Source organism: Corapipo altera, unplaced genomic scaffold (genome assembly GCF_003945725.1).
Source record: "Corapipo altera isolate COAL_440 unplaced genomic scaffold, ASM394572v1 0, whole genome shotgun sequence".
NCBI lineage: Eukaryota > Metazoa > Chordata > Aves > Passeriformes > Pipridae > Corapipo > Corapipo altera.
Window position 1 is genome coordinate 41,620,571 of NW_020884872.1, and position 26,481 is coordinate 41,647,051.

The 26,481-nt window shown below is 38.2% G+C and overlaps 1 protein-coding gene across 1 annotated transcript; it reads right to left on the bottom strand.

The window, feature by feature from the left end:
- Positions 1–56: 56 nt before the first annotated feature.
- GPR180 (G protein-coupled receptor 180) lies at positions 57–26,228 on the bottom strand. Its single transcript, XM_027645539.1, has 9 exons — positions 26,026–26,228; positions 23,363–23,521; positions 20,149–20,343; positions 16,524–16,704; positions 16,270–16,319; positions 12,622–12,779; positions 6,174–6,365; positions 5,743–5,820; positions 57–4,090 (listed from the first exon to the last, which is right to left on the bottom strand). Exons 1-9 carry the CDS (start codon positions 26,174–26,176, stop codon positions 3,932–3,934), a joined length of 1,323 nt encoding a protein of 440 aa, XP_027501340.1. The 5' UTR covers positions 26,177–26,228; the 3' UTR covers positions 57–3,931.
- Positions 26,229–26,481: the final 253 nt, after the last annotated feature.

Here is a 26,481-nt window from a genome sequence, read left to right on the forward strand (position 1 = left end):
GAAAATCACAGCCCAGTTGGATCTAACTGTAGTTAGAAAAGAAGGACCCTTTGAAGAACAGTTTAATACTTTCTCTTTTAATGTTTGACATTCACAAGGATCACCTGCTCTTTGTAAATTGCATAGTCACACAAAAAGTTAAAAGGTACAGCGTAACATCTGCCTTGGCCAGCCCAAAAAGCATTTATTCTATCAATTAGAGGCAGAACATTGCAAAGAATAAACTAGAGCCAAATTAAATAAAACAGTTCTGTAGAGGATTGAGATGCAAACAAAAACATTTTGATACTTGCATGGCTTTCCATTGGCATAAGAACCAGAAAGAAATATTCATTAAAAGAAATATTCTGGCTATAAATGTTTGTCATGTGTGGGAGGTCTTAGTATTGTAATATGTATTAGAAACCTGATATTTTTCCAATCAAGCCTTTCCACTTCCATTTACATATATTTAATTGTAAATATTCATTTTTCCTACCTGAAGCACTTTAAATAAATATACAATAAACACTGTCTATGCAGAACAGGAGCAAGTAGCTTAGGTGACTTGCGATGAGCCCTAGAACTGCACAAGCCTCCACATCACTGGGCGGGAGCAATGCAGGATGATGTCTCCTGACAGCTTGTTGGGGGGTCTTGTACACCAAGTTGGTGATCTCACCCTCATGTCTCCTGAACTGGGATCCTCCCTCCCAACCAATAAATCATAACTGACGCAAACTGACATCTGTGCCAGCAGAAAAAGTGATGGCTGGCCAGGCAATGCCCTCTTGCACATAGAAGCGGATTTCTTCAGAGCACAACCAACTTCAGTTTGCAGTCATGTCAATACACATTCATCTTTTCTGAGCACCAAAATGTGTTGGCAATAGAATTAGCAGACACTGTATGCCCAACTGTATTTAAAACAGAACCGTACAATGCACAGAAATTCTCAAGACGTCGTCCTTTGACCTCAACTTGACAGCGCTGCTCATCATGGCCAGCAACAGAAGTGCTGCCTTCAGAGGGACCCTGCTCCAGCCTCTTGTAGTGGTAAGGTGGCAGGGACCCTGGAGCTGGTGTAGCTCTCCCTGAGAATTCCTCAGGTGTGCAGCAGTTTCAGTGGGCCCAAACCTGCACCATGTACACAGTGGGGCTACAGCTGTACCAGAGGAGTGCTTCTGTCCACTGCTGTCACCTAACGCAGAGCTGACAGGTGTACCAAAAAGTCCCAGTTTGTGACAGAAAACAGATTTTTTTTTTTTTTTTTTGTGACAGAAAGCACATTTTAGAAGAAAAGCTTTCAAGTCAGGATGTGTGGATTGAAGAAAACTTAAAGATGGCTGGAAGCTATTTTTTCAAGATGAGGTTATGAAACCAAATTGATAGAACGGGTAACAGCGTGGATAAGCACAAAAACCCCATGGTCTTATCAGCTGGTCTCACAGGAGATGCAAGTTAGAAAGAAGAGAGAGGCTTTCACATACCTGAACCACTCTTCTGGCATGATCCAGAGGCAGTAAGCTACAATCTAGAGTACAAGTAAGTATGTACCTGTAAGTTTGTCACTAGTCATACCTGAAGACTCTCCCCACTGAATTAACTGATGTCTTGAATATCACTGCAGTCATGATGATGTACTGCTACAGTACACAATAGTTATTTAACAACATAAGGTTGGTGAGCATAGGTTTTTAAAGACTGCTAATAGATCTGGGCAGAAATGCATGTCCTTTGTACCACTTACCATGAGAAAGTGATACTTAATTCCTAGTTACGGTAATAGTAAAATTAAAATTTATTTTCAAATAACTGAATTCAATGCCAAACTAAGAAGATAATGTTACCTCTTGACTTGTGGGGTAATCTGGGCAAGATTTAAGAGACACCACCTTATGTTTCTTACTTACACTAATTAATTATGAATTGTTGTAGGGTATATTTATAAGGAGAAATTAAGGTAAATGGTTTCATAATACTGACTAACTGAAGTCAGAGGAACTACAGGAAGTAAGAAAGTACTTCTGGAGAATAAAACAAATGGAGTGCCTCTTCTGAAAGTCACACAGAGGTTTTTCTGCATAGATTAAAACTTTTATCATGATGGATCACAAACTGTAAAGTAGTACTTCTGTCTATCAGAAAATTCTATTTTATGTGTGAATTTCAAGTCTTATACATGAAGACAGATAGAACACTTCTACTTGCATTACTGGAGACTTATCAAAAACAGGATGCTTTTTTCTTGAGAAGATGAAAAGTACAAAGATAAGCGGGGAAATAAAGACTGAAGTTTTAACCAATAATATTTTTGTGTGGTTATCAGAGGAATGTAATAATTAATCTTTTAATCATTCTGAAGATTGTGTGAAATCATAATATCTCATCTTTTCCAGCCTCAACCTGCCATTCTTAATCTGAATTACAAACAATAAGAAAGGAGATGATTTAATGAGCAACTTTGTCATGTTGCCATTTTGCCTTAGTCAAAGGCAAATGTCTAGTTTTCCCTCTAAACTAAAATGGAACAGACTTATGTTTCAACTATGCTCACAACTAAGGCAAACATGAATGGAAAAGTTAGGGCTATTTTAAAGCTAGAACCTGTGTTTTCACAGAGACATAATTAAATACCATTAAGAAAAAGCAAATACTCATTTACTAGAAAATAAAATCCATTTTGTGAAGAAATACACATGTATGAAGACTAAAATTTGACAAATATTAACTAAATAGAAAAAAAGAATTCACTCACAATGGCAATAGGTATGTTCTTATTATGAAGGAAAAAATGTCAGCATGATTTAATCATACTCAATAAATAGGCACTTCAATAAAGTATATATTTACACTGGCTTTCTGAATGCTAGGGCATCACAAAGTAGTATGGCTTTATTACAATGGATGGAAGATGGCAACTACTTAGAACCCAGTGCCAACATGGATTATAACAAATCCAGTGAGTATTTTGTTTTTCAATTATTCATAGAAAATTTAATCCTGATTAAGTATCCTTGGGCAGGAATTCATGGGTAGTTGATGACTGAAACCAACATTTATTTGAAATGCTTCTGTTAATTTAATCTGTGTATATGGCTTAATTATGATTGAATCCTCAATGTAACAGAAATGAATTATATCAGGATTAAAATTCTAGTACCACATCACCCATTCCAGTTTATTCGCCTTTTTTTTTCTTTAAAAGATGCAAGCCTGCTGTTTTAATTACCTTTATGTTGCTATGTCTTCTAAGCCTCAAAAACTGTTTAAACCTGCATTACTGGATGAAATTTTTAGTTACATTGATTTAAAAAAAAAAAAAGAGGCAAACTCTATATTCCCAGTAGAATTTTAACCAGTATGAACATTAGTTGCAAAAAAGGCTTTTCTTTTACACCAATAATAAAGGAAAGTTTCTTGCAGTCAGTTGTGAACATTTTACATGTGTTTTCTAGAGGATTCTCCCTCTTTTGTTTCCCCATCTTTTATACTGATACATAAAATGCATTTTCTCTAAAGCATGAAAATAAAAAAACCTTGTACTCATCGTTACGCATCACACCAATTTCACAACCGGCCTATTTCAAACTTGTTTGAGCATGTAGATGTTTTAAGAACTGCATTTTGTAAGACCTTCAAACCTAGTATTGATACAAAGTATGGGCATTTTTGGTGTCTGTGAATGGAAAAGATTCATTGTACTCTTCTGTGATACAGCTCAGCACCAGATGTTACCAATAAACAATATTTATAAAACTATTAAAATTACAGATTTTTACACTCCCCAACACTTTTAATAGATTAATCTAGCAACCTTGTCGGACCAAAGGTCTGATATTATCACTCAGTCTTCCAGTGAAACCAATGTATCACACACATGTGACAAAAATACCTGTATATTTAAGTCATTATTGCACATTTATAACATAATGTATTCTTCCTAAACACCTCAGAAGTGATGTCGATTTTTATGTCCGGAGGATACTGTTAGTGGCAATGTCACTGATGACAGTGAAGATACCTCCCAATATAGACTATGAGATAGAAAAAGTCTGTAGAGGATAACCATGGAGATGCACTGACAGAGGATAACACCTATGGTAATAATCTAGAGACAAAAAAAGAGAGAAAAAGAAAAGGTGAAAAAAAACCTCTGACCAAACAACGCGCAATAAATTTCTATCAGCATACTGTGCGAGTGTTTAACTTGAAACCTTTTAATACTGCTGCAGTTACAAAAGATTTGAACATGTACCTCAAGTCCAGGATTCAGACTCTCACACCTGGGTGTTTTTAAATCAGCAGATAGCCCTGGGCAAGTCACATAACCCTTCTGGCAGTCTCTGTTCTGGGGAATTTCAGACTTGCAATTCACCACCCATGCAGTTTCACAAGCAGAGGTGATGTTTAGATATTCTATTCTTACAACAAACAGAGTGGGGAAAAAACCCCCAAGAAAGCCTGAAAACACTTTGTACTAGCACAATCACGGAGCTTTGAGGATAGTGATTTATCAATCTCACTTAGCCAGACCTCTATTCAGTTCAAGTCTCTTCATCAGTAAAAGCAGTGCACGGCAGTATTTATTAAATGCATTAATGTTTCTGAGGGAAAAAAAAAAAGTCTTCAGTTTATGTAGAGAGAGTCTTTTAAAATACATGTTTTTATTAAGTAATTAGGGCATTTATTGATTGTGCATTTGTGTATTGTATTGAAGTGCATTTAAAGAAGCAAACACAGCTAAATTATCATAGTGTAGGAACTGCAGCTGCACACGATTGTTAAACTTGCTCAAATGCAAGAGCAGAGTAATTGTACTCTCCCTTCAGTAAGCTCAAAATAGTGCAAAAACATTCATTTCCTGATCCTACCTCTAGAGATCGTCCTCCTGTCCTCAGGAGGTTTTCATCAAGCAACAACAAAAAGTCTCTTCATTAGTAACTCTAGAGGAGTAATTTTTTTCTGCATAGTTTTTTTTTTGTAAATTAAATGTAGTGTGGAACCTTTTCTTTCCCTTACATATCCTTTACACAAATAAAAACTCAATTTCTGAATATATTTGCATACAAATGCACAGATGGTTATAAGCATAAAGCAAAGAAGCAAACCCTACCCTGGAATGAGGTAGTCAATCACCTGAGAATAGCAGTGCACTTCATCTGAACATGGCAAGCTCCACACATGTCGTTCCCTAATTCTCAATATGTTTAAGCAACTGAGAAACCCAGAGAGTCTACCTTTGTTTTTAACTGTTTAGAGCTTACAAACCAAACAACATATTTACATAGACTTCTCGATCTAAAGAATGCAGTTCAGCTACAGGTTCCCTGACCTATTTAGCCACATAAAGCTTTTACAGGAGGAAGACTAAAAAGCAAAAACCAAAAAAAAAAAAAAAAAAAAATCCTCTGATTTATCTTTCTACTACCTTTGTAAAAAGAATCCTCAAGGTGTTTTTAATTAAAAGTAAACAAGCAAACAATAAAACAAAACACCCCCTCCACATTTTCCTTTGACTTAATAATCTCCCCTTTTCCCTCCCTTAACCTAGAAATGATTACCCTTAGATGATTCGAACCCTGTATGCCTTTGTAAAATATGACTCATATTAGCATCAATGAGAGTTGTGTGACTAAGACTTTTCAAGTTGCTTTGGGGTCATAAGATTAACAGCCTAAGAGCATGAGTTTGCTAACAAACACTAAACATGAAGAACAACTAGTATTCAAATTCCATCTCTTTTATCTTGCCTGTACATACCTTTTCTCTTTGATATTCTCTGAATATTACAGCAATGGTTGCAAGACATGGGTGGCACAAAAACCAGAGAATGCAGGCCTGAAAAAGAAGATGAGTATAAGTTGTAAAATGACTACATGTCAGTTTAGAAGAAAGAGATGACAGTTACAGGAACTACATTTACATTTCTATTTTATGAACCCATTGTTTAATTTTCAATCAACAGAATGAAAACCACACAATGAAAGGTGGGATTTCTGTTTCAGAAAGCTCTATACTCCTTGTCAAGTTAAAATGACTACTCAGAGTATGATGACAGAGTGCAATGTAATCAAATCAGACACTTGAACATTAACTGTCTTATGGAGAAAAAGAGTTTAGTGCTTCAGTCAACTGCATGCCACAATTATATTTATAGAAGAAGGGATCAGTTTCCCCGATGTAACCCGTACTTTGGCAAAGGTGATGTAGAACTCTCTTTTCAGTGTGCTTCTCTCCACTGTGATAATCTGGTAAAGACCAGCAGCCAGTGACAAAGCCAGACAAATTCTGAGGCCAATAAGCAGTCCGCTTGCTAAACCATGGTGCGAGTGGTAGCTGTGGTGATTTGTATCTTCAAACTGCTCCCAAATTAACAAAAAGCTCTGGAAAAGAATGACAGCAAAGTAAACTTCAAGTAAACGAGGTTACAATAAATTTTAAATAACCTTCCCATCACAGATTAAGTTGTCTGGTCATGTTCCACTCTGCTTGTTAGAGATGGCCATGCTACACACCAAAAAAACTCCCCAGCCTGAACTGCTTTTTGGCATAACCTATTACTCCAGCTGTAACTGGCAGGAACAGTCTCACTTCTTGAATTCTGTAACTTTAAGAAAGTTCGACAAGTTAAAGTTTCCTGTAATTTGGATAGAAGCAATGTGGCACCTTAGAAGAAGATCTGGAATAATCACCTCGTTAAACACTCGGCCTACTCTGCAGGAAGACCACTGAAATGATTTCACAGAGCTACAGGGAGGTGTCTCCTTCCACTTGTGATCCACAACCTGTAAAGCTTGTTTCAAAGGCAGGCGACTACGCCTTTTCTTTCAAAATCCTAACAGGATTCACTTTTCTTTTCAAAGATGGGGAAGTAAGAGGGTGGTGCTGCTGCCCCTTTTATACAATAGCCTAAAGGCTCAAGCATTCACCCAGGTTGAACTTGGATCTCCCACAATTCCTTTCTTTGCCTAAAGGATATCCAATTCACATCTCCCACCTCCTTGGAGAGTGCTGCAACTGCCAGGCTATAGGCTGTTCTTGGGTGGGCCACTCTCCACCCCTTCTATTGAAGCTGTGCCATTGTGGAGAAAAGAATTCAACATCAGCTAGGTCAGAAACTGTGAGCGAGCCTGGCTCTGCAAGCAACTGGCTCAGAAACCTGCTAGGGTCTAGGAAAGGGAGTGTCACAGGTTCCAAATGCTGTTCTACCATCTGGACAGCACTCTAGCCAAAAGATAACTACACAAAAGATAGTAATCCTCCTTAACTCCCAGTGTTGTATCCATTTACTGCAAAATCCAATTTTGTAGAAGCACTCTGAGAAAGAATACTGATATTCTCCAAGGAAAAACAGACTAACAAGTGCCTAGTTTCTGAATCTTAGTTGGGAAGAAGGCAGGCGCCTACTTGCATAAAAAAAGGTGTCTTGCTGAAGAACACCTTTTTAAGACTTTAGGAATGCTAACATTATAAATTAGAATACACACAAAGCTTAGACTCTCACAGCATTATGTAGCAGCTGAATGGCATTTTAAAACTTGAATATACACTGGAATCCAGTCCACCTACTGCACACATCTAACTTGCACTGAGGTTTCAGGTGCCTAATAAAGCAGGCTTTCTGAAAAAAGGTAGGCAAATTTGATTTATGAGTGAAGTAGCTCTCAAGGCCTTCACAAGCAGACACTGTATGGCTCAATTTAGAAATATAAATTAGTCAGATTCCTTTCTCAACACATTCAAAGGTTTTCTCACTACATTAACTACATAAAGACAAAAAGGTTACTGATATTAAATTTTTAAAAAGTGTGTAATCCACCTGTGCCTTTCAAAAGTGGATGTCCTTGAGCCTCATCAGTCTAGTATTAGAATAATTATCACTTAGAATATCCTCACAGGTACTCTCATGCTTTCCCCCTCCCTTACCTAGGCCATGACACAGCAAGCACAGCTGCTGTTGTTTCAGTCACTCCTCAACTACCTGGATGGAAAATAGAAGAAGGATGGAAGAGGGACAGATGTAAAGTGTGCACATCTTCAACACAGCTGATTACTAGTAACCAATCTGACCAATAGGCTTCAAATCTTCCCACCATAATGCTCAAAATAGAGTAACTTCAAGCAAACCTTCAAATGATCAAATTACTTGACTGAGAATTCTGTCAAGGACTAAGACTGAAATAAGACTACATTGCTCCCCAATCCCTGAGACACAGCACAGTGTCTGCTAACATTGTGTCTATAGCACTAGTTTTGGCATGAAATTGATGAATTCCTATCACAGAAGTTATTTCAGTCCAGTTAGAACATGTTCAGACAACAAACAAGAGTTCTACCAGTTACAGAATCACTGCAGTCTTGTAAGCATTTTGCCTTTTGATATTTACACTTGAGAACTGCCTAGTATTTAACTTCCCTGGACTGTACATATTCTCCTTAAGAAAATAAAAAACCCCTTAACCTACGTATAGAATCTTCCTGTCTCAAGCAAGCATCTGGGGGGAAATCATATTGGCTGATGGAGATGGAACTTTGATACTGCTTTAAGAAGAAACTTTAAGCTATCCCTGGGATCTACCTAACCTTAAAAACCAGAGCTCACAAAGGTCTATATTTTCCTTAATATACACCAATAGTAACAGCAATGAAGGAAGCCACTTTCATGAGAAGATGACAAAGAGCTGGAGTAAAGGAATTATGAGAACAAAGCCCAAATCCTCATAGGAAAATAGTGTCTGACAGCAGGGTATGCTCTGGACTAGTCCTTTAAACAACACAACATCAGTTGATCAAAGGCTCTGTATGGTGACAGCAATGTAAGATCACAGAAGTCCAGCTTCCTTTAGCTTCATTAGATTATTCCAAAATAGGCAGAAGGCAGAGGCATTAGAGGTAGAGACGGAACTGTCAGTGCAACACAGTGTAAACTTGGACAACGTGAATCTGTCATTGCTCTTGCTATGAGCCAGGACTATTCTCACTTGCCAGGATCCTATAAAAGAGAAATCTGTGCTATGGAGTGTTTCTAGGTAAAAATGGATTAGGCAGTCTGTTCTCAAAGAAGGAAGGGCTTTCATACACTAGCGTGATCCTGAAGTAAAAATCTCTTTAGTTGAGAAAATTTAAAAAAATAATTGAAATTTAGTTAAGAAATTAAGGTCAATAAGCCCTAAAGTCCCTCACCTTGATCACAGCAGGGCAACTATCAACTCAGCTACAATATCAGGAACAAGCTGAAAAACACCCAGACACCAACCTGCTGAAGCAGATATTGCAGACATATTTTTTGTTGGCAGTGAGCGGAACTGTGTTTGAGCTCTGAGAAGAAATCAGGGGGCACAATTCTAATTGTTATCCAGAAGAACAACTGTGCTTAGGCTGTAAACAAAAGAACTGGATAAGACAGGTAGCTGAAGAGCTGACTCACACCAGCTACATATCTGACATTAAAGTCACAACTGCTTCCTCATAAGGTAAAAGAGAATGATCATCTCCTTGTTTATATAATACACTATTCAGAATGCCTGACTTCACCTGCACATACTCCTGACCTATCTTGGTTCACAGTGGACATCAACCACTGTCCAGTAGTGACCTTCCTCTTCAAATACTAGAAGAGTGATGGCCATGGACATCATCCTGATTTTCCAGATATACAAGATGAACCTCCACATCCATATGACGAAGAACCAGACACTCTTCCTTTTTGTCATGAGGAAACAATTATGGTAGAACTCCTCCTTCCTTTTGCTACGCCAACACTGACTGTATGACAAGTCAAGATAACATATCAATCTCCAGCAAAGGCAGGTTCTCATGGGACAGATCATTGCTCAGAGACAAGGGGGAAGCAAAATGGAGATTAAAACTAGCAGCAAAGCAAAGTGGATTAATTAGCTGTTTTTAACTATATTTAGTACTCGGGTATCTGATGCCATGCAATGCCAGTACAATAAAAAAAAATTCAGAGCTAAGGTCAGAGGTAGAGTTCATTCTGAGCACACCTTTAGGGTGTACCTAAGAACCCCTGTAAAGCGTGGCATCTAATGCAGTAAGGTTCTATGTCATTCTGGTCAGGTTCAGAGCAATCAGCTATCTTTCTAGAACCATTGCCTCCTCTCTGATCAGCCCTGAAAGCTGAAACTACTCAGGCCTATGTGACACAAAGGGCCTGCCATCAGTGAAGCTCTGAACAAGGTTTGTGCCCCAGCAGCAGAGTGAAATCTTTAATGAATGAATGCACAGCAGCCTGGGAATCTTGTGTTCTGCGGCTGAAATAAAGAACAAGTTATGGCAAAGGGAGATGCTGAATGGCAGACTTGTCCCTCCTTCCTTGCAGCCGCAAAGAGCACAACAGATTCGCTACTAGGAGGCTGTGTCCACTCTACACTGATGGTAGCCTGTAAACATAGCCTGGGAAATTACTAGTGCTTCTGAAAGAATAAAAATTAAAAATTCATAGCATCAGTACAAAGAGGAGAAAAAATCCTGAAATTTGGCTGAGTAATTTGAACTAGTAGCAGGCAAATAGGATCAGATAGTTTGCCAGTCAAAACTGCAGTTAGGCTGAAGAATAACATGTTTTCCCATGCTGTCCACTTGCTTGACTTCCCTGAAGATGAGGACAGGTACAGTAGAACATCAATAAAACTAACAGGGCGCAATCTCTATCTGCTGCATTAAGGTAATGCACATGGTTTCCAGCAGCGTTCACAACAAGTCCTCAGAACATCTCTGATTATCCACGTAAGTCTCTCCAAACTCTGGCATAGGAGGAAGATGGCTCTCCCATAAGAATCTCTGGGAAAGATCAGAACAGGAAATAGGTTATTCTAGGTTTTTAGTCATTAAAAGTGCCCATTGATTGATTACAACAGGCCAAACTCTTGTGTCAATCTAGACACACCAGTGAAAAACTGACTAATCCAGAGACTGAAGTCTTAAGATCACCACCTTTGATAGAGGTGATAGTCTAAATCCTGCTCCCCTGAGCTCAACAGCTTCTCTTTGTATTAAGGAGAACAAATCTGGCAGAAGGTACTGAACCATGAGATGGAAAATATCCTATCCAGAAGGGACAGGGATACTCTTGGTGTCAGGGAACTTTTGCTGTAGACAGTGGACACTGAGATAGGGGTGTAAAAGTACCCAGGCAGTGACATATTCCGATATCCATACTCTGTTCCTACAAAACTCCTGCCAAACCTGACATTCCCAATGTTACCAGGAGAAGATGTGGTAGAGCTATGCCTTATGGTGAAAAGTAAGATAGCCAACTTTGTGCTAATGCTCCAGTGCTGCTCCAAGAGTCAACACAAATGTGTAATGGGTCAGCTTTGGGGGAAACAGCATATATGTACGATATCTGCCCCAATTTTTACCATAAGTAACAAACAAAAAAAGATTAAGCTGATTATACTGAGTGTCCTTTCTATGTCTAGTAACAGGAAACAACAACAAAAACTTTCCAGTCTCAAGTGGCAGAGTACTAACACACCCATATGCAAGCACAAGTGCAGAGGCATTAATAAAATTAAATACTTTAGAAGTCTCCTTTACTACCAGTATGTAAAATTTCTGGTGCTAGATGGGTGTCAAAGTAAGGTGGAATGAACCTATCTTTAAATTTCAACAGTCCCATTGACCTTAATAGCCTTTGGTTTATATTCTTAATTAGCACGAAATGTCAGCTCCCAGCTACTCTTAATGTTTTAGCAGTCCACTGATTTAGTTTGGAAGCCACACTAATTACAGATACTACCCAAATGGCACAAAATCTTCAGTATAATCTCTTCCTCATTACTGTCTCCAGTTTCTCCCTGCTCTTCTCTTTCTCAATGGCTTTCAGATTCTCTTGTCTTTATGATGTGATTTAAAAAAATTTGTTTACAAAAGGCACCACCAGGGTTGAAATCTCCATTATAATTTACTTTTAAGTTACTGGTTTACTTGACTTTCTAATTTATACTAATGGAAAATATTTGAATGAAATTATGTGTCAGACCATTTGTATATTTGCAAGACCAATCCTGCTCATGAACCTTTCAAGATTTCCCTTATATTGATTGAAAGGACCATTAGACATTCTATTTCAGCGGTTCCAAAAGGAAAGCACTGAGGATTTTTATTTTTTGGTGACAGAAAGGCGTTCTTACATCAGCTTTCCTTGTCTTTCTGCTCATGCTGCTGGTTGTCACCCCCCATAATACAATTCACAACGCCTCAGTTGTACTGATTACAACTATTTATAGGACCACATTACACATCAGATCAGTAAAATGACTGTGCTGAAATATCTTTTTTCTTTTTTCCTCGTCTAGATCATTCCACTGATCTGGTTCACAGTATAATGCTACAAACAATTGGCACAAACAGCAGCTTGCAACCTGTGGGAACTTCTTAAGTGGTTTTACTGCTGAACAAAAACATACTGTGGAGCTACACCTTAAATTGTTAAAGTAAAGAGAAGGTGGTGTTACCTATTAGACATACTGGGTGCACATTATGCTGTGGGCTTTTTTCCAGTCTTGATACTCCCTCCTTCATAGAATTAAAATATTGAAATTATTTGGTTCACAGTTCTGTCATACTTAATAGCAGCTGTATATTTCAGTATAAGAATGAATACAAAATACAAACCTGTGTAACAACAACTACTACAGCAATGCCAGTAGACGTTGGACTGGAATCCCACTGAAGAGGTCTGCCATGAGATTTCTTCATTCTGCCTATTGTCCAACCCATACATAGACTCAATAATAAATACAGCATTTGTATCTGTGAGACTATGTCACACACTATTGAAAACAAAAGAAAAATGAATAGAGTCACAATAAAAATAAAGTTCTTTTTCCTAGAGCAAAGAGGAACTTTCTGTATACACACAAACGAAGGATGGACGCTTACGCCTCTGTATTGCCTTTAGTCATAATTTTGATGGTAGTTTGACTAGCTGAGGCTGCTTTGCCACAAAATGTGGATTTTTGTGGAGTTTCCAGTTACCAAACAGATCACTATCAGCTTTCCTCCAGTTATGCTGCAGTTCTGCAAGAACATGGGCACAGTGCCACAACCTTCCAAATCCCACTCCTGTGTCAAAGTAGTCTGGGCTCAGGAGTCCATCTACATAAACAGACTTATAAATACTAAAGAACTAAAATCATATGTATGTTAATCATACTGCAAATATGAAACATGATGAAATGAACTCCTTTCCTCGCTCTGAAGAACTTGATGTTCAAAAATCAGATAGTTTCATTGTACTTTAATTGTACTTTGTCTTAAGGATGTAGTAGCTTGCAAAAGAAAGCACAAATATTTAGGACAAATTCCACTCTGAAACACTTAAAGGGGAAAATATAATGAAAAGCCCTAACACAAATTTCATTTAGAGCAACAACTTGCCTGTATTTCATTTTATTAAATGCAAAGCACCTTTGCTTCATTTTGCTATGTCCATTTTTACCTCTGTTTGGGAACAATTAAAACATACTCCATAAAGTTACATTCTTAATCAGTGTCTCAAACCTGTGTTTGAAGCTGTATGAAACTGTATCTGAATAAAGAAAACTTCAAGCAACAATATATTAAAGCCTTCAGTTGTTAGCCTCACTGTAGTACTACTGAGAGTAGGAAAAACCTAAAGATTTCTTTCTGGGTGATTGGTAGCTTTAGTCTTTGATTGAAACTTACCAAACCATTTACAAGCTGGTGTTGGGATCTGACTCATTTTACTGGCACAGAATAGACATACAAAAATTATTGATTCTTACACTATGTAAATTGTAAATTCGGTTCAGAAACTAGAGATGGGGCTCTACACACAACGATGCTTTCTGTTTTGTTTAATTAATATTTTAGTTCAATTGAATTTGTTCCTTATTTGTAATTTTCACTTAGACTAGCAGGTACAAGAGTAGTATTTCTGTCACAAAAAAAGCATAGTTCTATTTTTATACAACTGGACTGTATTAAAAAAGATAAATGTACTTCCACATTTACTAAAAATACCGGCACAGAAAATGCTGCCACTCTACAGAGATTAATATGGATACAAGGGATACAATGAAGATCAGCTGCAATGTTTCCCAGACATTCAGCAATACTATCAAGATACGGATATAAAACAGACTTCAACATGTAATTCCTGGATATGTTTGGTATTCTCACAGTTTATACACTTAAATGCTTCTTAATGTATTCAGCCACCTTTGCTGTTTAAGATGTATCAAGAGCTTCTAGTAAATACAAACTTGATCATTCTTTAATAAAATGAACGAGCACTGATTGGGGCAAAATCATCATGGAACTATTTTCTCTCTCAATAGAAAAAGAATTGTTACATGAACCCAAGGTATGCCAAACCAGTGTCACAAATGCAAACTAGAGAAATGACTGAACAAATCTGGATGTACTAGGAAGCATTTTATTTTCTGTCACTCCTTAAGATAACCTGCCTTATGAGTTATAGCCCGACATCATCTTTCAATCGCATATTGAATCTATATATTGCTCTGCTTCAGTGTGGCAACAATTCAAGTGGATTCAAGACAAAATTGTGTAAGACAAAAATTCAGTATCGGCTTTAATCTTTGACACCTCATACACCTTGCTCAAAAGTAACAAGCATGAAAAAAATTTAAAAAATTACAATAATCCCATGATATCCAGTGTTAGTGTAAAGTCATATGTTACTGAGCTGATTCCATAACTGTCCAATTTCATCACAATCAATCTTTTTTGGCTATTCAACAGGCATAATAATAGTCTTTGACTTTTCACATTTCATTCTTACCAAAAGAAGACCACTATTTGCAATGGTTCTGAATGCCAGCATTATTTCTGTCATTTATGTGATTTGCTTAGGCAATAAATTAGACTGAGGATCATACACGGTAAAGACTAAATCATATTAGGAAAAGAATAGTATCTGAACAGGCTTTTAAAAAGCCATTCTGGCTCCGCTGCAGTTAATAGAAATTTTAACATTTATTTTTAACTCTGATTTCTGTTGTGATACAGGAAACACGGTAGCACCTTCAAACTATACTACTTCCCATCAGCTATTCTTCTGAATTGTAACTGCCACTGAAGCTTTCCCCCTTTCTATCACTTCTGCCCTTTTACTGTTTTGGAAACCACAAACCTTAAAGACAGTAGGAAAGGAAAACTTTCTTAACTGAATTTTAGAAATTCAGTTATTGATTCAAAAATATTGTTTCGTTCATTATAATCTTTGCTTTATCCAAATAAAAGTGGACTCTTCACTACAACACATACACAGAAAATCTAACATGTAGCTGTCCTCTCTGAAGTTCTGGGTGGATAGTTAACACCGGGGAGGAATTATCCCTACCTCCATATTCTCCATTTAATTTCATTTCATGAGATGAGAGGCAAAGTTTATTAATACAGTTGCTGGAGAGGCTGCAAGGAGCTGCTAACTCAAATGGTTAAAACAAGAAAGAGGCAGTTACTGTGGTACCAGGTGCCATCAAGAGGCTGTTAATTCCAACTGCAGGCTTCTGAATGGACTCTACAAAGGGAAATATTTTTCCATAGTACGATCAAAGTACTGCTTTCTTTGGGTGCTTCAAGTCAATCAAAAGGCAATGCATTTGCTTAGAAAGAATCCCCAATGCTTCAAGTGTGAGCTGCAGGAAAAAATGCCAAACTACCCAACAATGTTTAATACTGAAGAAACCAACAGGAATAAATTAGTGTATTTTGGAAAGGGATATTATAGGAATTTAGTTCCAGTGAGGACTCAGAATATCTATACAGTGAAGAAAAATGCTTTTTTAGCACCAAATCTTTACAGAAGTGTTTTTTGCATCATGCTAATCATGTAATTCGTGCTGTAAAACACTTTTTCATTATAATAATTGTTAATTTGTTAGTGAAATGACACACTCGATAAAATTTGACTAAGTTTCCTAAACAGTTTGCCTCTCTAAATCATGCAAACTCCATAAAACCTTTCCATGTACTGAAACATTTACTCATGATAGGTATGTATTTCAGTGTTTGTATGAAGGAATCTTGAGATAAAAAAATCCTTTGAAAAATCCTAAACATCCCAATTGTACAACTTCAAATACAGTTATTGTAAACATCTGAAAACCAAAGCTTTTTCTTTTGGAAGAGCAAAGCAATTTTTAGTATTTTATATTAGAAATCCACTGATATGGTCCAAGATCATAATACAGTCTAATAACAGCATTTGCTAATGTATTACGCAGATTCATGTGTAGGAATATGCAAGAAACAGCAGACAAGCATACTCACATTCTGCCAGACTTCCCATAAAAGGAGCTCCTATGCCATCTTTAGAATAACTGATAAAAGAATAAAAAGGTTGTATTTTTAAGTGGATGTGTCTTAAATGCATGTTCTCTCTTAAAAGTACGTTTAGGCAATGATGCAATTCAAAGGTCAGTCCTATGTTTTGTCACAATCATCACAGGTAAGACCATGTACTGATCTTTACAACACATTGTTCTTCAAGTCTAAAGACTGAAAGCAAAAATGAGCAGAGATACCTTGAAAAATGCAGGTAGTTGGCAAAAGCTGAACCAGCCTGCAACAGTAATGCAATTGTCAACGCCTTTAACACAGCATGCATAGGTCCACGCTTCTTAATTGTCTGCCATAGGGATTGTGCATATATGCAAGCAGTTATGAAGTATGCTAGGACAAGCAGGAAAAAGAATTCATGTAATCCTGTGAAAAAGAAGAAATACAGCTTAGTTTTAATAAAGAAACATTTATACTAGCAGAAAACAACTAAACCAAAATAGATGGTTTTTTTATATATATAATCATTGGATAACACTTAGCAACTATCATCCAAAAGCGGAAGTACAGTTAAAATGTCTAAATCCTAGTCAATTTTATCCAAGACAGTCGGTGTCTTTTTTACAGAGAGCTGATTATTGTTTGACCTGACAGTATTTTTTATTCAACAATACCTTTTGTGAGCGTAGGAAAGGTTTGCAGCAATTATGGAAACAGGATAAAGTGGAATACAGTTTCTTGATACACAGAAGATAATTGTAGCCCTTTTAAACAGTCAGAAATACACTTATTAAAGGACTCAATTTTAGCTCTTTTGTTTGTTTCCATTTGTAAAGGTACAATCTGAGATAAAGGAAACCCAGAACAGACTTCTATTTAATCTTTTTAACCACTGGGTGTCACTCTTCCTCTGCATAAAGTAGTTCAAGAAGCACGGCTGACTAAGCCCCAAAAGTTTTAGATAAAGAAAAATAATACAAATAATAGAAAACAATAACTAGTCCTTAGCGAGAATTTTTTTGCACTAATCTAAAAAAAAATCCCAAAGTTTTTAGATTATTTATAAAATCGAAGTCCTCTAATTTTCAGTCTAGCAGTAGCCTGGTAAAATGCCTCCCTTACGATCTGGATCCTGGAAATCTTTTTTATTGTCCACAAGCTTTGCAACCCATCATGAGCTCTCAAAGGATCAAAGCCAGTGAGCTACAGGCAGAAACAGGTAAATAAACATTCCTCACAGAAAACTTCTGTTTTCCTTCTCCAACCTTCCTTGAAACCTAGTGGTGCCCACAGAATCAGATTCTAAAAAATGGTTTTTTTCCAGCAGTAAAATAAGTCTGCTAAAAACTTTCAACCAGTTTCACCCAGAGATTGGGAAGAACAATACACATATAATGTATATACATTTGTATATGTGTATACACATTTCAATATAATGTATATACATACATATATATGTATATATTTAATATAATGTATACATATTTCAATATCTAAGCTGAAACACATTAGAACTGGATGAGTTCTAAATAGTTGCTTGCATTATAATTTCTATGGCTAAAATGAAACATTTTGGACACACATACAGTGCAATGTGAGAAAAGAACACAACTTCATAAAGACTCTTAAAAAATTCAGGGCCACTCTGTTTCTCTTGTACACCAATAAAAAAGTATGATTTATGAATGACAAAAATATGTGGTTTAGATCAAATCACTTTTTCTTTCTTTCACTCTTTATCTTTCTGCTTCAGAAGACACCCACTGAAGTTAGCAAGGATTCAGAAGGAAAAGTTGTTTCTCACCATGATGAGTGAGTACACATGGAAAACTCTTTAGGAAAATCAACTAGCTTTTAATAAACACTAAACATTTATGATAGAAAGCTTCTTCCAACCACAGACAGAGTGTAGATTATTGGCTTGAGACCAAAAGGAGATAGGAGAAAACGGCATTGAAAACCAAATATAAAAAATACAGAAGCATAATTTTCAATTTGTCTTCTCTAAGTTTCCTGACTTTCAATGAACCTAGAATTGACAGAGAAAATAAAACATATATACCTTAATTTAAAATTCCCTACCTTCAAAGATCTTCAAAATGCTGTCTACCTGTTCAGCTGCCTTTAGAAATCCTAGATTACACCAATACCACACTAACATAACAAAAGCCCTATCGTATAAAATGATAAAAGATTATTTGCCAGGGATCAGAAGTCAGGCCTCCTCATCTCTCAAGGCAAACATCTTAACCACAAGGTGACAATCTCAAGTTCTTTCCTATGCTTTCCTTACAGTCCATTTAATTTTCAGATCTCCTTTGTCAGGCCACAGATTAAAGTAACTGAAGTGAAGGATGACCTAACTAAAACCATATGTAACTATGTAGTTTTCAGTTGCCTGCATGAAAGAAGCAAGAAATTAAGCTGGATCTTCTCTCTGATACCCTCATGTTCTAAGTTTCTATGGAAAAATGACAAAGATTATTTCTCAAAGATGCATAAAAAAAATTAAAAATGAGAGAGAGATGAAATTCTCCTCAGTTCTTTGAAAGCAGACATGCACGTAACTTGAGGATTCATGGCAATGATGCAGGTTTCAATCCCAAATAAACAGAGGTGTTCTTCTGCAAATGTGGAAGACATGGTATATGCAGCTCACCTTGCTTCCTACTTGTTAGATCTAAACACATGCATCCAGCAAATTTACACACCTCAGAGTGTAAGCTGTTCAGAGTTCTGCTTCCAAGTGCTCAGTCTTCCTACAAAATTAGTACAGAGCTCAGATGCCTCTCTAGAAGGTCTGTACACCACTTTAAAGTGCCACATGATGTCTTATTGCTGCTTTGCCCCTTGATTTAGCAAAAGAACGCTATTACTGCTTTTTGAGAATTAAATTAACTTAGAATTCACTTCTGAACACCAAATTCATCAAATAAAAACTGCCAACTAGGTTTATAGAATAAGAAATTAAAGAGAGAGGTTAAGTCCAGTTATAAGCCTTGAAAAACAGATGATTAACGTGCTACTTTCTTACAGATTCTGCTAAATGTTTCCATGAATATTTTCCTCCTTTCAAAAAGGGAGCTCCCTTTCATTCCCTCTATATCCTCTTGAGACCAAAAATGACAGCAGGGCATCTGATTCTGAGCATAGCAATTCGGCTCTTTCTGGGTACGTAGGTTCTATCTGTATAAGAAGGTAGACTAAGCCTATAGGGCCCTTCTCTCACAACAGACCCAGGTCAGTGACACATTGATGAGGCCTCCCAGAGCAGTGATGCTACACACCGCAACAAAGCATTAGGGTGGATTATCCAAAGCATAAAATTTTATCTTTATCTGCTGTCTCAAGTCACTTCAAGTAATTTTACTGTGGACATGTACAGATATAAAATTGCATTTCTTAAATAAAACAAAATCAGGACTGACAAATCTAATCTACAGCCTGTGACTAAGACAGTGAACTGGAATTGTACTGCCAAAGTGTTTTATCGTGCATGTACTCGTGTTGAACAGAATCAAGTTTCATACAGCTATTACATTAATTCATTAAAATCAGGGATTAAATTCACATTGAAGTAGAAGATTAGAATTTCGAGATGGTAAAAATACCGACCAGCAAAGATGTTAACACTAACTTTCCTTGTGCATACATACTTCCATTTAGGTAAGTTTTGGAAAGTCAGTCTCGAGAAAGGAAAGGATTTTTCTGTACTGATAGAAAATGAAATTTACTCTCCACAAGAATGCAGAATATGAAATATAAGAGACTCTGCTATCCATTCCCCATACTCTTCCAAGCATAGTAAGTACTGATTTGAGTGATCAGATCCTTAACTTACAAATCTAATTTTAAGAAAAAAAATCTTACCCGATTCCCCTGCGCTAAAGTGATCTAATGGATTCCCTTCTGCATCTGGGTTTAGTAAGATCATTTCAAACTGAATATCCTCGGATTCAGAATAATTCTCCTCGCAGGTAAACTTGTCTACATAAAACACATACCATGTTTCCGGATAAGGAATCTGGGACACTGTCAGATTTTGCTCTGTGTGGTTCACAGTCACTTTGGAAGAACACAAAGAAACAAAAGTACATACTTGATTAGTTTGCTTTTATAAGACTCTGAATGAAGATAAAACTTAAATCCACAACATCGTGTACAAGTTATAAACTACATACAATAGCAAACAATCTTGAAAGCTAGCCATAACACCAGAGACCAGACCTCCAATTTCATCTTTTGTTTCAAACAGGTGCAGGCAAGGGTTGGTGAGGGTACATACCGCATTCCACCTCTCAGCTTTTAGCTTTGCTGGGAGGGCTCTCTTCTGCCAGAAGTCAGTAACTGCAAACTGTGTCTCCTATGCTTAGCACACTTTCACCCTCCAGAACAGTACTGATAGGATTAGCTATTCTGTACTGCCCAACAGATACTTCTGCAGCATGAAACGTACCTTTGTGAAATTTACTCTACACTGTTTTCAACAGATAGGAACATCTGCATGTGAGCTCTGTAAAGAACAGCATGCATGTTTTAAAGGTGCAAGGTAGCATATTTCACAGCATCTTCCCCAAATCGTAATATACTAAATTTCAATTGACAGTTAAGGGATGAAACCATTGCCAAATAAAACTGTGTATTTCAATCAGATTACATTTAAAAGCAACTGTGTAAGAGACTGATGTTTCATCTGCTCACTTTCCTAAAAGCAACAGTTAAGGAAGCACAATCTTTCCAAAACAAACTCTTGACACAGATGAAACCTGTGGCTCTTTATGTTTGGGTGAAACTGCAAGAATTGTAAGTACTGTGTACACTGATTACCGACCTGGAGTGCTAATCAGCACAACCATAAACGAAAGTCATCTCTGTAGGAGAAATAACAATATCATGGCTGGACTGTAGATTAATTCACCTTAATAGTTTAGGATAACAATGGATAGGGATGAAGAAAGAGAAAAATTTCATCAAAACCCCTACAAACCAAGGTTTTTTTATGAAAGGTTTTTCTAAATAAAAAAGCCACAAACACACATACAAAACAATCCTCTAACAAACTCATTTTCCCTAAATATTTTGTAGACAAAATTTAGAACTAATTTCTAATTTGAAGCCTACCCGTGAAAAACATTTATGTAATTCAAATAAACCTGTTTCAACTACAAGAAGTTATTTTCTGTTTTCTGAAGGTATGAGCCGATCAACACTAGAATCCAGGAAGAATCATTCTATTTGTTTCTTTCCAACAATTACCATGAAGTACAACCTTGGACAACACACAAACCAGGATTTCATGTGGTGCTTAATCCAAATGAAAGGCAAACAGTGGCTGACAGGAGTGGCTTTACTTTCCATTTCAGCTCTCAGCTGAGTTCTGACACCGTGTTATTTGCGTCGAGACTAAGGATCACACAGAGTGTGTTTAAGCAGTTTTCCGTCAAATCTGCAAGCTAACTCAGAGGAAATGAAGTAAGATAAAACAAATATGTAATCGATTTTGCCCAACTTCAGCAGACAGATCCAAGTCACCCTGTGGTCATACAACTCCTAAATACAGCAGAAGACAGCGAGTGCACTGCTGGGACAGTGAGGAATGATGGACCAACTGCTAGTTATTTTAGCAGCATTTCTGTGCAGCTCTTGTCAAGTGTAAGGAAACTACACCCTTAGAAGTGACATCTGTATAAGATTTCATTATGACAATGTTATAGGAGATCAATCTGTTACTCTAGGGATTCTGGCTGCACAGAGGAAACATATTTAAAAGAGGAGCTGTAGTCACTTAAGACATTTTTGAATGAAGCTTCTAATATTAATTTAATTTTTTAGAGGAATATTTATGCTTTAATTAAGTTTGGTACTATTATGATTAACAAATAGTACAAAAATTATTATTTCAGTCTGTTTGTCTTCTAGTTACATAACTCAATGCTTCAGTGTTTTACTGTTCTTTCACATTTAGGTGGGTACTCGTTAAGCTTTATACTGATTAGCTCATCTTCGATACTGTATGAAAAATTTGCTAACATGTTTTGTATATCAAAGCATGACAGGTTTGTGCTATCATGAAAATACAATTTTATTTTTGTTTTCTCAGCTTTGAAAATGCCATTTCCATGGAACTGGAGAACAGAAGCCTCCTGACAAATGAGAAATGTTCCTTTGTAAATGAGAGACAAAAGGACAATCTGGATATTGTATACTGGTATAATTCTTAGCTGAAATATTAAAAACATTTGAATGTGAGATTCAGTGACAAATATTAAATTACAAAATTAAGGGGTGAAAGAACATTGAGTTATAATAGAGTCAAGTTATAAAGGAAGGTAACATAATGCAGATTAAGTTTTGCAGAAAAGAAAAACTTATTATGAGGTAGTTTAAGAGAAGGTTTGCAGGTACAAAATTACCCTTTTACTTTGTACTTGGGATACATACTCCAACCTTACGAGCATTCACTTCAGAAGTTTAGGGGTAACTGCAGCAGATTCCAGCAGTTTGCCTCTAGTTTTTTTTTCAGTCCACTGCAATAAAAGTTACAATTCAAGCAGTATATTTGACTGTCCCAAACATTTAGATTCTCAAGTTCTTCAGTTTCATAGGAAAATGGTCTTCTCTGTAAATTCTTTCATATACTCATGACAATCTTTTTTACAAGAAAATTTGAGATTAAAAAACCAAAGAGACAGACTTTTACTCCAAGCACAGTTAAAGAAAAATCTCTGTACTGAATGACTAAATGAAAACTTCAGCCAAACGCGTACCCTTTCTGAGTTGCAAACAAGTGAGAGCATGAGGCTAAAACTGGTCATAAAGTTTGGCTGTTCGCATTAAATTCATTATTTGTCGAGGATTTAATTTTCCAGCAGTATTACTAAATCACAGCTTGAAAACAAAGTCTTCTGAAGTGATGCAAACAAAGCAATTTTATTTCCTTGTAGAATTTTTAATTGCAGAAGGCCAAAGTCCTGGTTGATGCAAAAATTCACTGAAATGAATATTCTAAACACATAGATAACTCAACAGGGTTCTAAATACACCAGTAATTTAATTTATAGGGGGGAAAAATGTAGCAACTTACTTGTCAGCTGAGCTTTAGAGAACTTCCCTGTACAGCTGTGATCCTGGATATTGTTCTGCAGCTTCTGCCATTCCTGAGCTTGAAAGAGGTGGAGTCTAGCTGCTTTTGTCACAGCTACTGCCACATTCTTGATTCTGACACACAGAACAGCATGATCACCTTGATATTGAAAAAATGAAATCAACTACTCTGCCTTGATGTCAGTTACAAGCACACAGTGTGGCACAGATTTTTTATAAGTAGCCACACTACAGCTTCACATAATTTCTTAAATTTTTACCACTACTTCCTAATAAAAGTAATTATGGACTTTCAGGAACAATTTCTATACACCTCATTAACAAAACACCACATGCACGATTCCCTGTGACGGCACTTAAACAAACCTTCAACATAGCCCAAATGTCATTAACCTTCTCTACTACAAAAGCTTTGCTTTGCCTTCCCTTCCCCCTCTTTTTTTTTTTTAAACAGACTTCCAGATACCTTTTTCTTTTTTCCTTCCTCCCACCCCAAATTTTATTTTCTCAGGTTAAAGACAGTGCCTCAGTAGCCTCAATAACTGGTTCAAAGTCTAGTATTTTATGACCTTTGTGGCATGATTACAAGCATTGTGGAGTAGCTCTTAAGAGAGCTTAAGAGAAATACCAGAAGAACTCATGTAAATGGGCTTTCATGTTATGGATGGATTAGAGTTAAAATACTTAATTGCAGAGATGACAGATGTCAAATTGATACAAAGAAAATCAAACTTCAAAAGTGTTCTCTAATGTGTCAGTCTGTGTACAGAATCACAGAATGGCAGAATGGCCTGGGTTAGAAGGGACTTAAAAGATGATTTAGTTTCTATTTCCCCTGCCACAGACAGGGACACTTTCCACTAGACGAGGTTGCTCAAAGCCTCATCCAACCTGGCCTTAAACATTTCAGGGATGGGACATCCACAACTTCTCTGGACAACCTGTTCCAGTGCCTCATCACCCTCACAGTAAAGATTTTTTCCCTAATGTCTAATCTAAACCTACTCTCTTTAGTTTGAAACCACCACTCCTTCTCCTGTCACTATAGGCTGCACCTTGACACACAGAAATATTTCAGTCATTTTAGAACTAGCTCATTTGGCACAATTTATCTTGTCTGAGTATTTCTACAATCCTCAAATTTATTTTGATAAATTCTTTCATATATTGCCATAGACTTCTTTAACATAAGAGTATCCTAAATTAAAAGGCAGAATTTAATGTAGAAGAAAAATCAATTGGTACTGCAAGAGCACAAACTCCATTCAAGTTTAAGCAAGCTTTGAATGTTTATCTGTAAGAGTAATCTTCTTTCCCCCTAACCTTGGCATCAGCTAGATTTGAGTCAACAGACTAGTACTACCTTCAGATAAGGATGGTTTGCTGTTCACAGCCAGCTGCAAGACAGTGGTCCTGCAATAAAACCTCAGATAAGGTGATCTCCTGGTATCTGTAAAATGTTGTATGAACCACAGTTTGCCTAAGATTTTGCACTATTTAAAAAAAAGCTTCATGTTGGTATTCATGCAAAAAGAGGAGTATTTTTAAGCAAATATGCAACATCAATTTACAGAATTATATCTGAACACTTACACTTACACAACTCATCTTTAATCTTAACAGTCTTTCCTCAGATTTAAGCAGTGTACTTTTTTTTCCTTTAGATCTATTTAGAGCACTTCTACAATTATCTTCTAGGACAGTGATAATTAACTGCCTTCAAGTCACTCCACAAGCTATCTCCACCCCATCTATCGCCTCTCATTCAGTGCTGGAAGGTCACACTCCAACTCCGTTTGGCTTTCGTCATCTTTTCCTTCGTCCCATTTGATTTTCAAGCATTCTGCAAAACTCTTGCTGCCGTGAGGCTCAATGGGAAAGAAAACAGCCTAAGCTACTGAAATTCTGAGCATCCAGGAAAAGCATGCTGACCCTACATGGCACTCATCATGCTTTTGTACACTTCCTTCTGCAGAATAAAACTTCTGTAGCAAGGAGAGCAGTTCACAGCCTTCTGCAGTGGCCATTCCAACAGGATCCCAGCCTGCTGCTAGGCCTCTTAGCTAAGAGTCAGGAATTATTACTAACAAGGAGTCAGTAACACAGGAAAGAAAAGCCATTGGGAATAACCAGGTGAGACTTTACATCCTGACGCGTGGTGACACCAGGAGCACCCGGCGATGGGGCACAGCCACCTGCAGCGCTGGCATCGCTGCCGGTCGGCGGGGTCCCGGGAGGAAAGGAGGGATGCGTGTCACAGCTAAAACGCCTCTGTTCTCCCGGACACTGGGACGGGAGTGCCCACCCCAGGCTGCGGGACACGAGGGGACGCGCGACGCTTCTCCATCCGTCACAAAGAGCGCGGGGCTGCTCCCAACTCTCGCTTCCAGCGCTTCGGAACAGCCCCGTCACGCTCCGGACGGGTTCCGCTGCTGCCCGGAACAGCGGATGGGACCAGCTGAGCATCCCGGCGGAGAGAGTGCAGGAAGGAGGGAGGGAAGGACGGGGAGCTGCGGGGCTGAACCCGTTCCCCGCCCCGCGGCTCCCCCGGGAGCCGCCGCTCTCCCCGCTCCTCACACCCCCCGCAGCCGCGTTCCGGGACGGCGCAGCCGCTCTCCCGCTCCCCGACCTCGGGGCACCCACCGTGGAACTGGAAGCGCGCCACGGGCCGCCACGGCTCGAGGCGGGCGGCGGCGCTGGCGAAGCCGCCGCGAAGCGTCTTGCCCATGGCGGGGCCCCAACAGCAGCAGCCGGCGGCGGCGGCGCAGAGCAGCCACAGCAGCCGCCGCCGCATCCCCGGGATCGGGATGGGGACCGGGACCCGCCGGACACCGCGATCCTCCAGCCCCTCCCCCTCCCCGCTCTAGCCCACCGGGTCACGTGACACCCCCCGGGCTGGCGCGAGCGGGAGGGCGGGAACGCAGAGAGAACCAATGAGGGGACGTGCCCGCCCCTGGGGGCGTGACCGTGAGGCTAGGCCCCGCCCCTGCCGCAACGTGTCCTGTTGCCGGTCCCGGCCGTAAGTCGAGAGACCCGGTGTCGTAAAAGAGGTGACGTCCATCGATTCGCTGGAGGCGGAGTTTTGGTGCTCTGCGTAAG

Bases quoted from the DNA above. Each gene is read 5' to 3' on its own strand.
- GPR180 (XM_027645539.1), bottom strand. From the start codon at position 26,176: ATGCGGCGGCGGCTGCTGTGGCTGCTCTGCGCCGCCGCCGCCGGCTGC. The intron at 12,780-16,269 runs GTGAGTATGCTT...TGTTTTCAATAG, and splicing joins TATGGGAAGTCTGGCAGAAT to TGTGTGACATAGTCTCACAG. The intron at 5,821-6,173 runs GTACGGGTTACA...CTTCTTTTTCAG, and splicing joins TCTACATCACCTTTGCCAAA to GCCTGCATTCTCTGGTTTTT.